The sequence below is a fragment of the Merops nubicus genome, unplaced genomic scaffold (genome assembly GCF_000691845.1).
Source record: "Merops nubicus isolate BGI_N331 unplaced genomic scaffold, ASM69184v1 scaffold3705, whole genome shotgun sequence".
In the NCBI taxonomy this organism is placed as follows: Eukaryota; Metazoa; Chordata; class Aves; order Coraciiformes; family Meropidae; genus Merops; species Merops nubicus.
Window position 1 is genome coordinate 26,736 of NW_008608924.1, and position 17,721 is coordinate 44,456.

The 17,721-nt window shown below is 39.3% G+C and overlaps 1 protein-coding gene across 1 annotated transcript in view; it reads right to left on the reverse strand.

Annotated features, from left to right (window-relative positions):
- Positions 1-14,877, reverse strand: part of TMTC4 (transmembrane and tetratricopeptide repeat containing 4) — a gene marked incomplete at its 5' end in the record, with an annotated part of 37,571 nt that extends 22,694 nt beyond the window's left edge. The window contains 3 exons of the mRNA XM_008940420.1: positions 2,993-3,085; positions 4,237-4,334; positions 14,790-14,877. Of these exons, the coding sequence (XP_008938668.1) occupies positions 2,993-3,085; positions 4,237-4,334; positions 14,790-14,877 (279 nt within the window). The remainder of the gene's footprint in view (positions 1-2,992; positions 3,086-4,236; positions 4,335-14,789) is intronic.
- Positions 14,878-17,721: the final 2,844 nt, after the last annotated feature.

The window sequence follows — 17,721 nt, forward strand, 5'->3', positions numbered from 1 at the left end:
ATGGACCATCCACAACTTCTCTGGGCAACCTGTGCCAGTGTCTCACCACCCTAGTTGGAAAAAAAAATTATTACTGGTCAAACACTGGAAGAGGATTCCTAGAGGGGTGGTTGATGCCCCAAGCCTGTCAGTGTTTAAGAGGCATTTGGACAATGCCCTCAATAACATGCTTTAACTTTTAGACAGCCCTGAAGGGCTCAGGCTAGTTGGACTAGATGATCATTGTAGGTCCCTTCCAACTGAACAGAGTTCTGTTCTATTCTATTCTATTCTATTCTATTCTATTCTATTCTATTCTATTCTATTCTATTCTATTCTATTCTATTCTATTCTATTCTATTCTATTCTATTCTATTCTATTCTATTCTATTCTATTCTATTCTATTCTATTCTATTCTATTCTATTCTATTCTATTCTATTCTATTCTATTCTATTCTATTCTATTCTATTCTATTCTATTCTATTCTATTCTATTCTATTCTATTCTATTCTATTCTATTCTATTCTATTCTATTCTATTCTATTCTATTCTATTCTATTCTATTCTATTCTATTCTATTCTATTCTATTCTATTCTATTCTATTCTATTCTATTCTATTCTATTCTATTCTATTCTATTCTATTCTATTCTATTCTATTCTATTCTATTCTATTCTATTCTATTCTATTCTATTCTATTCTATTCTATTCTATTCTATTCTATTCTATTCTATTCTATTCTATTCTATTCTATTCTATTCTATCCCTTTTCTTGTTCTGTTATGATTCTATTCTACCTAAATCTATGCTCTTCAGTTTAAAAACATTGCCCCTAGTCCTGTCACTACAGGGTCTGGTAAAAAGTCTATCCCACTCTTTCTTATAAGCCCCTTTTATATTGAAAGACCACAATAAGGTCTCTCCAGATCCTTCTCTTCTTCAGACTGAAAAACCCAAACTCTCTCAGCCTTTCTTCATACAAGAGGTGTTCCAGCCCTTTGATCATTTCATCACCCTCTGACTATTTCATTCCTCTGGACCAGCTGCAACAGGACCATATCTTCCATCCACGCCAGAGCTGGATGCACTACTCCAGGTAGGGTTCTCACAAGAGAAGAGCAGAGGGGCAGAATCACCTCCTTTGGCTTGCTGACCACACTTCTTTTGACGCAGCTCAGGATACAACTGGCCTTCTAGGGTGCAAGCACATGTTGTCAGTTCATGTCCAATTTTTCAGCCACCAATATCCTTAAATCCTCTGCAGAGCTGCTCTCAATCCATCTGCCAGTCTGTACTGACATTGGGGATTTTCCTGACTCAAGTGCAGGACTCTGCACTTGGTCTTGTTTAATTTTATGAGGTTCACACAGGCCTGCTTCTCAAGGTCCCTGTGGATGGCATCCCATCCCCTCAACTGCACCACTCAGCTTGGTGTAATTTGCAAACTTGCACTCAATTCCACTATCTATGTCACTAATGAAGATATTAAACAGTATTGGTCTTAGTATGAACCCTTGAGGACACCACTCATTATGGTCTCCACTTGGACACTGAGCCACTGACTATAAATCTTTGGATGTGGGTATCCAACCTATTCTTTATTCATCTAACAGTCTATCAGTCAAACCCACATATCTCCATTTTAGTGGCAAAATTGGGGGTGTGGAGGGGTGTGCTATCAAAGACTTTACAGGAATCCAGGTAGATGACATCTGCAGCTCCACTCTTGCACACTGATGCAGTCACTCCATCGTAGAAGGCCACCAGACTAGTCAGACACAATCTGCCCTTGGTGAAGCCATGTTGGCTGTCTGTAATCATCTCCGTGTCTTTCAAATGTTTTCACGTAACTTCCAGAAGGATCTGTTCCATCATCTTACCAGGCACTGATTGAGGCTGACTGGCCACTTATTCCCAGGGTCCTCCTTATTACCTTTTATTTCCATCACTTAAATTTTGAACTGGTTCTGCTTTAGTCCCCTACAGCTCTACACTCCTTCCTTGTCATACGCTCGTTGACGTTACTCTCAGTACACAGCACAATGATCCAACATCCCTATTTGCTGCCTGAAACACTCCTGCACCCCTCACTGAACTGTTCTTGGTCAAATCTCCTGTTTCAGTTCTAGAGATTCCACTTTGACTGATATCCATCTGAAGCAATTCACTTCACTCTTTGTAAAGGAATTTTGTGCTACTCAGAAGCATAAGCAAGACTTCTCTGCACTGGAACAACTGATTGATGCAAAGTACAATGAATATTCCTTTGCCTTGTTGAACCTTGCATGGGAGAGGTAAATTACTGAACTGTTGAAGAACAGTGATGTTCTAGTAGGCTGTTGGTCTATTTGGCTGCTATCTGTCATTCACCTGAGGCTGATTGTTTCTGTGATTTGCTTGCCAGTGCAAATCCTAGGTGCTAGATTCCACTTAAGCTGATACTAGATACAGTCACACTAATAAAAGTCAGAAATTCAATCCTGAGCAACTGTCAGTGCTTACATATTTTTCCTTTTCAACTCTCAAGCTACTAGGAATTCTCCCTTGTTTGGTAATTTATACTCTGATATAAACAACGTAATGCTTTAGTGAGATTGGCAAAGCAGACATAATATCTTTTTAATGTACTTTTTTAAATGTCTAACTATCTCATTTAAGATTCTGAATAAGTATTTTTCTCTTTACTCTGACCAAACTGTGTTAAACATTTCAGATGTACAGCTACTGACCCTAGAGAACTTGTCACATTGAGCAGTCAGGTCTTTCATGTCATATTTTTAACCTACTGGTCAGAAGTGTGGAATGGATTTCATTATACAGTGCAACTCTAATGCTATCCCATTACTACTCATGTTGCTGCAAAGATGTCATAGCACATTGCCTTACGAGGCTGACTGAAAATACCTCTTTATTTTCTTTTAATTCTCAACAACAAAACTGTCAGAAATTGTATCTTTGTCTTTTAGTACATGGCTGTCTGGCTAGAAGGAACAAAACCTCTGAGGACTCACCTCCAGTGACTTGTCCTTACGTAGTAACTTTTGAATTAGCTCCAAAACATTTATCTTGTTAATCACCAGTGCATCAAACACTGCATTCAAACCCTAAGCAACCAAGAGAAGAAGAAGAAGAAATTAAGATGGAACAGATAACCACAAATATATGTATTTTAAAATACATCTTAAATTCCACCTCCACTTGAGTTATTGCATATCTTAATTCTGCTTCCAAACAAGTAGGAAGACACGTTGGTAGTAATGATGACAGAATAGTAAATTGAGAACATGAGCTCAGATGAGTAGAATATCACGTTACTGTAATTGGGATTCTCCTACTACATGGAATAACCCTTTGGGGAATTCATATCAGCAAGCTAGACCCTATATGCATGGTCACAATAGGATTCCACTTTCTGTCTTCTTTCCCATATGTTCCACAGTGTAAATGCTGCAGTCAGAAGGTAAGGTTTTGTCAGTAAGGTGGAGTTTCTTTAGGTCTTCTACTTACATCTTGCTGTGCAGCATGATATTTTGACTGTCAAGTTTCAGAAATACTACTTTTAAAGTGTACATAAATTGTCACAACAAACAAAGGCTCAGAAAGATTTAAGAGAGGTATCAGGCTTGCTTTTCTTGCAATTACACCAATATGCACAATGAAAGTTGGCTGCAAGGTTCTGTGTGACATCAGCCACTACAGAGTATCTTCACTGAGGAAATAAAAAGCAAGAGCCCAACGAACCTGAAGAATAACTACTTGTTTGCACAGACAGGTCCTTAAATAAGGAATGGAAGGAAGAGATTCAGTAGTAAAAATGCAAAATGTCCCTACTTCTGATTAGACTGTTCACAAAAGAGGGGGGAGCTTTAAAAAATGCTCTCCTCCACCTATATCTTTGTTCATAAGCCTTCAATGAGAGGTTTGTAGGCCTGGTATCTCAACAATTACATTCAAAAAACAAGGCCAACAAACGTGATATGCATTGAAACGCTGTGAATCTTTTAAATGTCTCAAAAAATTAACAGATATATGCAACCTGCTTATAAGAGATAAAATTAAGAATTCCAGCAGATTGGTGGGGATACAATCAAGACAGGTCTACTAGAATACAGCTTTTTGTCAACATTAACTAGTTTTCTGAACAGAACAAAAAGGTGGGCAAGTGATTAGCTGTGGAGAAGATTCATCTTGGTAGACTTACAACTACACCTGACAGATGCTGAGGTCAAAATTCAGTCAGTAAGAGGGTTCTCACCAGTATTGTGATTCCTTGTTCTTTGCACAGCATGGCTATTGCACTTAGGGTAACACTCACCAGCACCCAGAATATGGAAAAATTATGTCCTTCCTTACCTGTCAAAATAAAGCATGCCATAACATTAGGCTTACACGTTAAAGGGAGAGTTACAAATCTAGATTAAAATTAAAAAATATAAAGCATTTAATCTCACAATCAGTCAAGATCTGGATACACAGATTTAAAAGGCATAGGGCACCTCCTGCAATATGCTGGCATTTGTCTCTATCGTTGTCATTTTCTGTTCTCAGAGACATTAGAAATCTCCCTATTTGCTAGATGTTTTAGCCACACAAATTAGAATGGCAGAAGCTTCACATTGTTTCCACAATTCATCATCTGAAAAGGTTAATTCCCAATATTTAGACTCATTTATCATCCTTAGCTGGAACTCGGTCGTTACTGGGCAATCTTTCCCAGCCACCAGGAGAACAAGGAATTCTTTCTAATGGTTACACAGGAAGTGTCACACACGCAGACGGTTTTACCTGTAGTCTAATCTACAAAGGCACAAGGAGCTGCTTCTGCAGGGCTGCTGCATTTAGCAAGTACCTCATGTCATTTCATTAGCACTGCAATGGAATGCCATGGAGCTGAAAAATTTCAGCATCTGAGCAGAGAAGCAGTTAGTTCTTGCACTCAGGAAGCAGTTTTACAGCAGGGTGAAGAACTCTGGGGTTAAGAGATCAAGAGTAACTAGAGCTTCTACTAAAAGAAATAGTCTTTAAAGACTGCACCATGTAGCTGATTTTAGGTACTACAAGCAGGCGTTTCTGAGACTAATAGAACAATAAGACCTATTTCAGCCAAGGTACTATCACACACAGAGTACATGCGTACTTCACATAAAAACTTATCTGTCACAACCTCTACTCCACAGGTGCAAGCAACAGAGGGAAGCTCTCTGCTCATTCAGAGGCAGTTTCTTGATTCAAGCAACGTGGGCTCTACAGACATCACAGGAATCAATCTTTGACTTGGCACGTGAAAAAACAAAGTTGAACTCTACATTCATTGACTGAACCCCTTTCCTACTTTTCCTTGATCTCTAGAGCAGTTCTTCCCTACTGCTAACACAGGTTTGACCCTCGGCACTTTAACAGAACTGCAATAATTCTCTGTGGAAAGGGTAAATGGCAGAAAAAGGGTAATTTCACCAGAAGTAGGCTCCCAACCCTAAGCTAGTATACCAGGTTTCCTTCCTAGCTAGTTGAGAGAAGGAGACACCTTTAGGGATTAAGTTATTTAACTAAATGCAGTTGTCCACCTTTCAGAGATGCAGCTCCCTCTTTACATTTATTATAAAGAAAAACTAGTATGCTAGTTTAGATGTTGTTGGGTCAGATACAAACCATAGCCACAAGCATGAAAAAGATCTGCTGACATTGGCCTCCTCTCTCACTCTGAAACACACTACTTCTTTTGTGGCAGAGAGCAGATGTTTTAATTAAAAAACGTGGAAGAACAGCTTTTGAGGTTGCTTTAGTACTCCTTTACTACCTAAGACTTAAAGCTTCAACAGAGTGAATATTGTTTGAGAAATAAAAAAAGAAAAAAAAGGCAATGCAGAAACTGCAGCTCACATCAGTGATGCAGAAGAATCAAAGCAATCTGTCCTAAACACATCCCTTGAAGGAGCTCTTCCAACTCCTTCTCTGAAGCAGAACTCTTCCAAATGAACAGACTGTTCAGCCAGTTCCTGAAATTCAGTTGTGTTTGGGTTTTTTATTTCTTTTTTTAATGTAGAAATCAACTAGCTGAGAGAATGGGAAGATGGAAGGCAAAGTAATTGACCGTGTTCACAAAATGACAGTCCCTTTTAGGAAGTGTAAAAAGGGAGAACAGTGAACAAAGCCAATGGGCTTCATGGAGTTTACTTTCTTTTACAAAAGACATCTTCCCAGGATCAGATTCTGGTGGAAAGGAGTCAGCACAACTAAGCACTTCTCTGAGAAGCAGCAATGAGTACACAAATACAAACTATCTTAACACAGAAGACAGTGGTAAGTATATATAGTAAGAGACCAGCTGGCGATTCACAAATGCTTTGATGATTCAAAATCTAAGAGTAACAGGAAAAAAGGAACTAGGTCAAATTATTAGGTCAGAATACCATTGACAAAGTGGAGAAACGGTGTAGCAAAAAAAAAAAACTAGTAATCAAATGCCACTCAATAGGCACACATGCAAAGCTGTGCAGAAGCAGGTTTGTCTTATGAACATCCCAAGTCTCACATGTCAGGAATGTCTCAGCATGTCACATGCAGCCAAGCTTAAATTTGGACTCCTAAAGATGGTAAAAGCATCCAGCAAAAGAGAAAAAATGAGTGACGCATAATGAGGATCTTAAGGGAGACAGTGTCAAAGGCCTGGACTTCAGTAAGGCCTTTGACACAGTCTCCCTTAAGATCCTCACAGAGAAACTGTTGATGTACAGGCTGGATGTGCAGACAGTGAGGTGGACTGAAAACTGGCTGAATGGCCAGGCCCAGAGTGTGGTGACCAGCAGCACAAAGCCTGTCTGGAGACCAGCAGTTACTGGTCTATGCCAGGGGTCAATACCGGGTCCAAACCTTCTCAACAGCTTCATTAATGACCTGAATGATGAGGCAGAGTGCATCCTCAGTGAGTCTGCAGATAACATGAAACTGGGAGAAGTGATTTATGTGCCAGAGGGTCATGATGCCACCCAGAGGGACCTAAACAGGCTGGAGAAATGGGCCGGTAAAAACCTCATCAAATTCAGTTACAAACTACAGCATCTGCAGAGGAACAACCCCAGGCACCAGTACATGCTGGGAGCCACCCAGCTGGAAAGCAGCTTGGCAGAAAAGCACCTGCGGGTCCCGGTGGACACTAAGTTGAACATAAGCCAGCTACATGCCTTTGTAGAAAAGAGGACTAATGGTATCCTGGGTTGCATTAGACAAAATATTGCCAGCAGGCTGAGGGAGAGGATCCTTCACCTCTACTCTGCACTGATGAGGCCACACCTGAAGTACTGTGTCCAGTTCTGGCCTCCCCAGTACACGACAGCCAGGGACATACTGCAGTGAGTCCAATGAAGGGCCAGTAAGGTGGTGAAGGGACCGGAGCATGTCTCCTATAGGAAATGATGAAAGCTGGGACTGTTCAGCCTGGAGGAGAAAAGGCTCAAGGGAGATCCCATGAATGTAAATAAATATCTGAAGAAGGGCTACAGAAGATGGACCCAGGCTCTTTTCGGTGGTGTCCTCTGACCGGACCAGAGAAATGAGCACTAACAAACACAGGAAGTGCTGTCTGAACATCAGGAAAAGTGTTTTACTGAGTGATCGAGCGCTGGCACAGGTTACCCAGAGCCACCCAGAGAGGTTGTGAAGCCTCCATCCTTGGAGATATCCAAAAGTTGTTCAGACATGGTCCTGGACAACTTGCTCTAGATGACCTTGCTGGAACAGGTAAGCTCAGGTGACCCTCAGAAGTCCTTTGCAAACTCACCCATTCTGTGACCAAGGTCTCCTCACAAAAGCTTATCTCTGTTCCTTTATTTTCTTTTGCAGCCTCACAAGGTCAACACAGTCATAGATAGAATTGTAATATTATGAAAATTATTCAGTGATTAAACTTCAAAGAAAAAGAATTCCAATTAACAACCATTTTGTCTTGTGCTGGTTCTTGGGTCAAGCCTCTAATCCCCCTCCCCCCAACTTTCTCCGCCCGCAGAAATCTCAGTAAACTAGGCTGAAAAAATAGACACAAAAGACCATCATTCAGCAATGTTTTCAATCTTTTTTTTTTTAAACAGTGATTTGAAAATGTAAAGCACTGCACAAGTGCTAATTATTATTATGAGACACACACGTGCCAACAGAAGTAATCAGTCTAACAAAGCACATTCCCCTACTACAGCACTGCTTCCCACCAGAAGTCTTGTGTCAGCAAGTGAAACCATTCTTTCCCTGGCACCTGTGCCTGGTTGAAACTGGTACACCATATTGTGAGTGGGCACTGTGCCACGCTAACAGATGGACAAAACTGTAAGCCTGCCAAAGAAACAGAGTACTTGCCTTTTTTTTTTTTTTAAGATAGAAAAATACAATGTTTCAATACAAAACCAAAAAGCGTTGCTCAAATGGTCCATCTTCAGAGTATGTTAAGTCTGAAAGTTGAGAAGATCCAATACCCATGAAACACCCACATAAATCATAAACAAGCCATGAGGGCTCCTCCATTTAGACTGACATAGACTTCAGTATCAGCATTCCTAGAGCAAGGATGCATACACAAAGTGTTTTACAGTATGTAATTGACTGATCCTACATTTATGAGCAGAACATTGATGACACACCTCAACTCTGTCTTCCTAAAGACTAAATCCTATTTTGAGAGACATTATTTTGCAGTGTCCTAAATCTGCAAACCAATAAAACACATTCCTTAAAAGTTAAAGATATGAAAAACTATTACATTTAGAGTACCAAGCTTAGTCTTAAAGTCCAACTAGCAATATCCTAAACAATTATTACCAATGCAGACATTTAGGTATTTGGCAGCTCCTTCTTCAAAGTTAATTGAGCAACTTTGGGCTCAGCCAGCTTGGAGCAGTTTAATAAGTCACCATCTTGAGGTGAAACCCAGTAATTGCTTCTGCGAAAGCACCTACTCTTGAAAGCCAGAGCAAAGCAAGTTACGCTGAGCTCCTGCAGGAAATTTTAATTTTTAACTGAAAAAGATCACAAACGCTCACATATTCCACTGATGTGCCTTGCCTGTGGGGATGGTATCTTCCAACTAAACTACTACAAATACTTATCCAACCAAGCCCTAAGATTTCTGTGCTTCTGAACTGCTAAATAAAGGGGGAAGAATTACCTAGTCTTAAAAGATCACATAAAAATTCACTGTTAAATTAACTTAAACCTGAGATTTCCTTGTGTGTCTCCAAATGTACATACTACTGCAGCTCAGATCAGTCTTTCATTGAATAATGAAATTACAGTAGCAAATGCCATTCCTAAACATATCCCAGCATCTCAAACTCCTTACAAATAGGCTACAGTAAAAGTATCATCTATTCCTGGATTACACCATCTCGGGCACACAGAAGTTAGCACTAATTCTACAAAAAAAGGTTATTTTTCTCCTCTGCCTACTAAAATAATAATTTTTTCTTGGTTTTCCACATACAACTATTCCCTCCCAGTGTGTTCTAATACGAACAGTAGAGCGTACAGTTGAAAAATCAGGGCTCACATATTTAGTAATAGTAAATACCTCTTGACCAATTGTAAAATAGCTAACCAATTCACAATATCTTAACAATGATCTCTTCACACAGAAGACTTAAATATTTTAAATCTATAGGAAAAGCTCCATAATATGAACCTCCAATATTCACAAAACTCATCACTACAGCCTACTTTGCATGCTTTATTAAATTAGCAACAACCTAGTAGATGGGTAACAGGCAACTACACAGAACAGAAGCACACAACTAGAACAAAGTCATTTTTAGAACTCATCACGTATGAGCAAACAGTTGATCCCCTATTTAATATCCAGGCCAATATTATTCACACGAAGCAAATCATGAACTCATCGTTTTACACCACTCAGAGAATGCCAGCACAGATGGCAAATACGTGCTACTGGATCACTGTCAAAGCTGACGACAAAAGAAAGCAAAATGAAGACTGCAGCAGTTTTAAATCGCCTTATCAATTCCCCGAGAAGCTGCATTAAAATTCAACAAAGTTAATAGCCCACAATTCCCTTCAGAACATACCTAAACAGTTGTCAGCTCTTGCTGTCTCCAAAGCCTATCCAGTGGATTTGTCCCCACAGTTGTGTTTTAAAACAGCAGGACAGAATGAGAACAAGATCAGTTCTTGCAAATATAAATATTATCCTATCAAAGATGGTAACATCAAAAACTGTATATTGGGAAATAGTAATAGAACTGTAGAACTTCAGTAAGACATAATTATATCCCACATTGTGTTAAATGCTTAGGCCTATAAAAAAAAAAAGCTACAGATTCTGGCTAAAAGAAACTATCTACCCCAAACTCCACCTAAACCATAAATAAACCGCATCAGGCAAAAAAGATACAGTATATTTTAAGCTTTACAAAAAATCCCATTATTTTCCTTGGAAGTTTTCCAGTCTGACACTGCTATTTTTCTGATCTTGTGATTGTTTTTAACATTATATATACTTCTCCTAGAGTGCCCCTAAATCCTCCTCAGACAATTTATGAGTCCTTACTCCCAAGCAAAAAAAGCCAAGTGTTACATTCACTCAGACATCAGGCAAAAAACCAAGCACTAAGTCTCTTCTATGACTTTTGTCATCCTTTAGAGAAGACCAGGAATGAGTTACTACTAGAGAAACACAAACAGATTTCTGCAGCTCAGCTGTGCACAAATCTCACGTTGCTTTGCTGCAAGAATAGTTGGGTTCTTTATGAATGACTTGGATAATCTGTCTGACAGTAGCATTGGGATGCTGCTGGTGACAAAACAGTTCCTGTTTCTGAGGACACAACCATAACCGTAGCATCAACTCTGTTTTTTCAATCTTCTTTTTCTTTACTATGATGCTCACTCAAAGTTCATCGGTAAAAGAAACATGGCATTAAATGTGTTTTGGTAACTGTATTTGAAAGATGATACCAATGCAGTACACAAGTCCTGAAGCCTGTATCCTCTTTTAAGTACTCCAAAAGAGTCATGCTACCATGCATCTGTTATTAACAATTAACAAAACCCACCTCTGATAGTTCTTCGCCTCCTGCTTGTAAAAAAGCTGGTGATCCAAGTGCTGTATACATATGACAGCCAAATCCAGAAACAAGGACACATGCAGTTGATCTGGGGTTTAGGGTCATGTTTGCCTTTTATAAAAATCCAAAATCCAGCAGGACAGAAGGAAATATGATGGTAGAAGAAACTGGTAGATCTCCCTTTTCTGTAGGCTCACCATAAAGCAGTTGTGCTTGATTAGAAACATAAGCCTGATACAATGGAATGCACGAGGGTTTTTTGGTTGTTTTCTCCCCCTCCTTGCTACTAAGACTATTCCACAGAGATACATTACCATCTTTGGTCTGACCTAGAAAGAGATGCAATACCAACTCTTAACTTGGCCTACAACAAGGAAACTGCACTGGCAGTATGGCAGGCTTTCTGGATCTCGTGGATTTGCCAGCAGAAGGAAAATATGAGAGGAGAAAGGGTATATTTTCTTTCCTGCTTAGGAGATGACCCCCAGTGTTTCTTTCTGATCTAACTTGCTCTATGATCTCTGATAAAAGGAAGCTAGATTGCTCCATTTTAGCAGCCATCTGCAATTCTGCCCAATTGAAGTAACAATGCAAATGCAACATAAGTTACAAGCTCAGTCTTCCTACAGCTTCTACACAGCTGAGCGATTTTGGTACCTCTAGAAGATGAGTGCAAGCGCCTAAAATAAGCTATTCCTCTGACTGGCCATCAAAAGGAGTCTGTTTCTTTCCAGCGACTACACAGAAGGAGCAGGGAGAAAAGGCTTTCAAGTGCATGCCCAAGTTACATGCTTAAGGTGACAAAGTGGGAAACCTTCCCGAAGGTTCAGCCAGTAAAGCCTAAGAATACCACAGGCATAGTGGACACAAAGTGAAAAATAGCTGGCTAATGAGGCTGGAGGTCAAGTTTGTAGTGATACTGGTGGTGGAGACAAGCTGGGATTAATCCCAAATTACTGAAGGAGTGAGCTAGCAGATGTTATGGCAGGACTCCCCTCAATCATCTGCCAAAAGTCTTGGGAGTCTGGGGAGGTTCCTGCTCACTGGAAGCTAGCCAGTGTTATTCTGATTTACAGCAAGGGCATGAGAGAAGGCCCAGGGAACTAGAGACCTCTCAGTCTAACTTTGGTTTCTGGAAAAATTATGGAGAAGATTATACTGAGTCCTACTGAACGGCATTTAAAGAGTAATGCGAGGCAGAGTCAGCATGGGTTCACAAAAGTCCTGTTTAACTTGATATCCTTCTATGATAAGGTCACCCACTTAACAGATGAAGGGAAGGCAATGGATGTAGTTTTTCTGGATTTTAGTAAGGGTTTTAACACTGTCCCTCACAGCAGCAGGCTCAATAGGAGGCAGTTGTGTGCCCTGCAGCCAGGAGGGCACACTGCATCCTGGAGTGCATCAACCACAGCATAACCAGCCAGCCAAAAGAGAGGGTTATCTTCCTACACACAGTGTTGGTGTGTCCTCACCCAAGTACTGTGTGCAGTTCTGGGCTCCATAATTTAAGAAGGATGTGAAGGTCCCTGAGTGTGTCCAGAGCAGGGTGACAAAGCTGGTGAAAAGGCTGGAATTAATGTCCCCTGAGGTGCAGCTAAGGACCTCATAGTCTTGCCTGTTTTGGAGAAAAGCAGGCTGAGGGGTGACCTCATTGCTCTCTGCAGCTCCCTGAGGAGGCAAAGCCCTGAGTTGGTCAGGCAGTTGGACTAGGTAATCACTGCAGGTCCTTTCCAAATGAAATAGTCTATTCCATTCTATCTCACACCTTTCTACACACACAAATGAATGATTTCCACATCAAGGCACATCCAGAATGAGCAATGAGTCTCATCCAGGCATTTCAAAAGCAGTTTTCAGACCAGAACCATTCTGACATGAAACTTTGACTCTGAAATGTCTGGGTTTTGGCATCACCCTGCAGCAAATCATGTGAAGTTCACAGGAACAAAACCATATTTCTTTATGATTTAGTAGATTCAAGTATGTAACAAATACAAATTTCTGAGTAGAAAGAAAGTCTAAATTTCTTTAGAAGTTGTCAAGGGGAAAAGCAGGCAGTCAAGGTGACAGTAAACACTGAAAACATCTGAAAGACAAAAGGCACAACTATGCTGTCAGACTGTGGTTTTCCTTGGCAAATCTGCTTAAGAGACTACTCTGACCCTATTATTATGTCCAATAAAAATTAAGTGCTGCTTAGTATCCTGTCTTTACAACATTTTCCTTCTTCTGTATCAATGACAATACTATTGAAATGACAGTGGCTTCTAAAACTTATCAAACTGGCTTTTGCAATTTGTACAAGCACTCAGAACATCCCTAACTAGAGTACATGTCACATTCTTAATCAGTCCTCAGATGTCCTCCACAAAACAACTACAGAGTCCTATATAAATGTCATTAATGGTCATCCTAAGAATTTGGCTTGAGTTCTTCAAGCAACAAGTATTACCCCTGCCATACAGCTCTACGTGTACCAACAAACTGGAAAGCACATAGCACTAACAGAAGAAACATCTAATCACAATTATACCAAATAAAACAGGTGAGAAAGGAATGAATGAGCAAGCAAGAACCCAAGGCAAGTTTTCATCAAAAATTTATTAGGTCAGTTGAAAAAAATGAAACATACTCAAAGGAGAGAAAAAAATACCAGAAACTAATAGGAATCATCCCAAGTATCATTGGAAGTGGCAAAGGTTAAGTTAAACTTATATCAGCTGTAGAAATACACAAAATAGTTCTAAACAATCAATCTCAATTAGCAGGAGTTGTTCACAGCATTTCTGAGTTCACAGTGGACTGACTGACACCCCTCAGCCTACTCTGTGATGCTGTGACTATGCTGTTAAGCTAGATCATCTAAAGCCAGCCCAGGTGATATGCTGCCAACTCTGGTTAAATATGACAGGCTATGCCTGTTGAACTAATACTATACAAGCTCTTCACAACACAGCTCCTCATGAGTTCACCAAAGGATGCCCGTATTTCCCGTGGTGGGACACATTCAGACACCAGATTGCACATTCTGTAGTTTTTCATAATCATGAATTCATATATTCTTGTGTGTTTACTTAACAGAGCCCCAAGACAATTTATCCACAACTGTATTTGAACTGCCAGCCTGCATTCACATCAAATAATACAACTGATCTAAAAGCTCACGTAAAAAACATCTACAAAGGAATTGTTCAAAATTGTTCTCTTACAAAAACTATGAGTAACACTATATACAGAATGTATATGCCAGCACTTGCATATTGCAGGAATTTAAAGGGCTTACTCTTAAAAATAATTCTTTACAATACATTAAAAATACAAGTAAGGTTCCTAAAGCTCCTTCCCTTTTAAACCATTCCAACTTAATTGCATAAAGTGTATTAAAATATTTAAGAACTCACATTTATAAGTTTGATTTCTAAAATACTTATGAAAATATTTCTTTGTTTCTAAACAATAAAATATTTAACAAATAAGCCTAAGAAAGACTTTTCTTAAAATAAATTTTTAGTGTTTAATGGGAATTAGGGATAGCAACCCTTCCAGCTCTCCTAACAATAAACACCTGCTAAAGCAGGTATGGGGGTTTTGGTTTTTCTTTTCAGTATTTTATGAGGGTATAAACATTAATAAATTCAAGCCACATCAAGCTGCCATTTTTAGTTTTGCAATACTTCACTAAAATGTGTGAATACAGAGAATATACACAATATAAAATCAAAGAGGCAAACATAATGCTTACTTTCTCTAAATGCTTTACAGTAGCCAAGGAATGACAACAAAAAGAACAGGGCACACAGTAGGTCTGCTCTGCCAACAATCCCAGCAACCTTAAAAAAAAAAAAAGTTTCAGATTAGCAGATTTCATTCTTAGAAAACCTGAAATAAAGATACACACACATATGCCAAGTGAAATATATGAAAGAATATTGCTGTATCACTTTTGTTTTTTTAACCTAGTTGACTGAATTAGTAATACCAAGTTTTCTAAGCTGCATCCTAATTTTGATTGGGTATTGCTTAAGATTAAGTAGGTAAATGATCTGGCATTAATTTAATTTATTAAAAGCTGTTGTTTTAAGAAATGAAGGAGAACCTCACTGAATAAAACATAGCCTCTCTCAGATTCAGTTTTTTTGGATCAAGTTGCCTTTCAGTAGAACTCTTAGGAAATAGCCTGAATCTCAACAAAACTGGCAGCTCTGCTGAAATGCAGATCAAGACTGTCCACTTTCAGAGGACAAGCCAGCCTTCAAACTGCAGTCTGAACACTCCAAATGGACAAATAGCTTCCACCCTGCAGAATTAGGGGGGAAAAAAAAATAAATTCCTCCCCTCCAATAGTTTTCTGTTATATTAATTGATTACATTAGAGCTACCCCCAAATGTACCTGGTAAGAAGAGCCGCACTAAAGCAAAAGAAAATGAGAAGTGCATTCTGGGACCTCTACACCAGATGTGTGCCAACCTATTTAAATCAAGAACATTCTCAGGGCCACCGATAAGTTGTGGTTCAAGCCCTTAAACTGTATTTACAAGAGCTTGCTGAAACCCAGCATGACATATTTTTGGCTCTTCATTCCTCAGTTACACAAGTGTCAGGACATACCATGAGCTTTCTGTGGAAATCATGACATGAGTGGTTGACAGGGGACTGTATAGGCCCTGATGTTGGGACTTCACTAGAGCATACAACCACAGCAAGACTCATGGAAACACCCCATACTTTTCAGTCTAGCTCTAGTTCCTGGAGTGCTAGGTTCCACGTTTCCAGGAGAAGATATACAGAGGCCTTTCTGAAGCAAGGCAGAATAGCTATGGGTAGGTTTTTGTCTTTTTTCTTTTTTTAATCCACTATTTGAGGTGATATTTCAGGGACAAAAGCATAAACTGGTTCTTGTTTAATACACTGGTTGTCCCATTTTGTGAGTGGAACAGAAAAAGGAAAGTAAAAAGATAAATTGTATCTTCATTTTGTTTAAAGGCACCTGCTAACCCTCTCTTAGGAAAAGGGCATTTTTTTGTTTAAGCGTGACATGATAGAACAACTATTTCTAAATAATGTCAGAGAGAGAAAAAGAAGTGGAGGCATGAGAGCAGGACTGAATCTGCTAAAGAGACTCTCTCTCACCGTATCCTAAGCTTCACTTGAGCACTGTAAAAGAAGAAACTGTTGGGACTCTGAAATTCAGTTCAGAAAAACACTTTGATTTATCCAAAGCCATGCATCTAACTCCCCTGCTTCTTTGTCTACCTTATAGAGGAATTATGGAAGTTAACTCCACAGTGCTCTGAAAAGTGAAAATACTGAAGTGTCTGTTTCAGGAGCTGCTCTCAGCTAAAAGTAAAGGTCAACTGACATTTTGGAAAATAAATACCAACTTGGTACAACAAAGAGGTTAAGGGTTTAGTAACACACATGACACCTCAGATGACACCACCAATGTCATCTCAAATGCAGGATCAGGCCTACAGTCTCTGGCAACAAGGTAAACAACAACAACAACAAGTTTTAAGGTCATATCAGGCATGTTCTTATGTCTGTATCACTTGAGTAAAGAAATACTCAATGAAACACAAAGAATAAGCATTTTTAGAAGGGAGAGCTACAACCACACGACTGTTTACTTGTAGGTAGAAAAACAATAATGACAGGTGTTTTCCTTACAGAGGTACTGAAAGCATTAAACATTTCAAGACCTGTTTTACATGACAGTTTGTTTTGTGCTGTATATACCAAAATCCAAAGCAGCAAACAGACAGATTCTTCACAATTTTATGTCAAAATATGTCATCCTGTTTCAAAACCAGGATGTCATGATACTTAAAGCTCAGTGATGCTAGAACCACAGCAGTATCGTGGCTGCTTCAGTGCAGCAGGATTTCTCATTCACTGCGTAGAGGTTTAGAGGCCTTTGTTCACTCCTGGATCTTAGAAGAGACACAGTATGTAACTGTGTTACTCTCTTCCTCTTCTTCCACTGCCCAAAGCTTATATGCAAGTCTTCAGATCTCACACATGCAAGCAGACTCCATCACTTGTAATTTATTTGATATCACTAAGGTCTTATTAGCATTTACCTGCTGATTTAAATATATTTGTAGAGTCAAATGGAGTGAAGAATAAAATTATGCATATTGATACAGGATTCATCAATAGTAGATAAGATCTATTACAAAGACTCCAGTGAGATTTCCCTTTACATATCAGAACATCAAAAGCACTGAGGACTTGTTTTACTTCATTTTCATATCTAGAACTAGTTTTGGAGAACAAATACAAGAGGCCCTTCCAACATTAGCAAAATATGGACTCAAAGAAGTTATTCTGCAGGTGAACAAACACCAGAGAATGATTGGCAGGATGTTGTAGCCACACTGCCAAAAAAATCTGCCAAATTACTAATACATAACTTTGCACCACCTCTAGGTCTGCAACTACATGCAGGGTCCCCAGTCAGCTGAGAGGCACAGCTTTCTTTAACCTCTTCCCCATCAATCACGTGCAAAGCAAATAAAGCCAAACCCATGGCATATTTTGAATAAATGAAAAATAAGTGACACGTATATAGAATAGGGTACACTGAGGATTCAGCACAAATATCAAAGGTAAAGTTAGCACTTTTTCAGCACCTCAGTCCTTAAAAAAATAATTAAAAAAATCCTGCATTGTC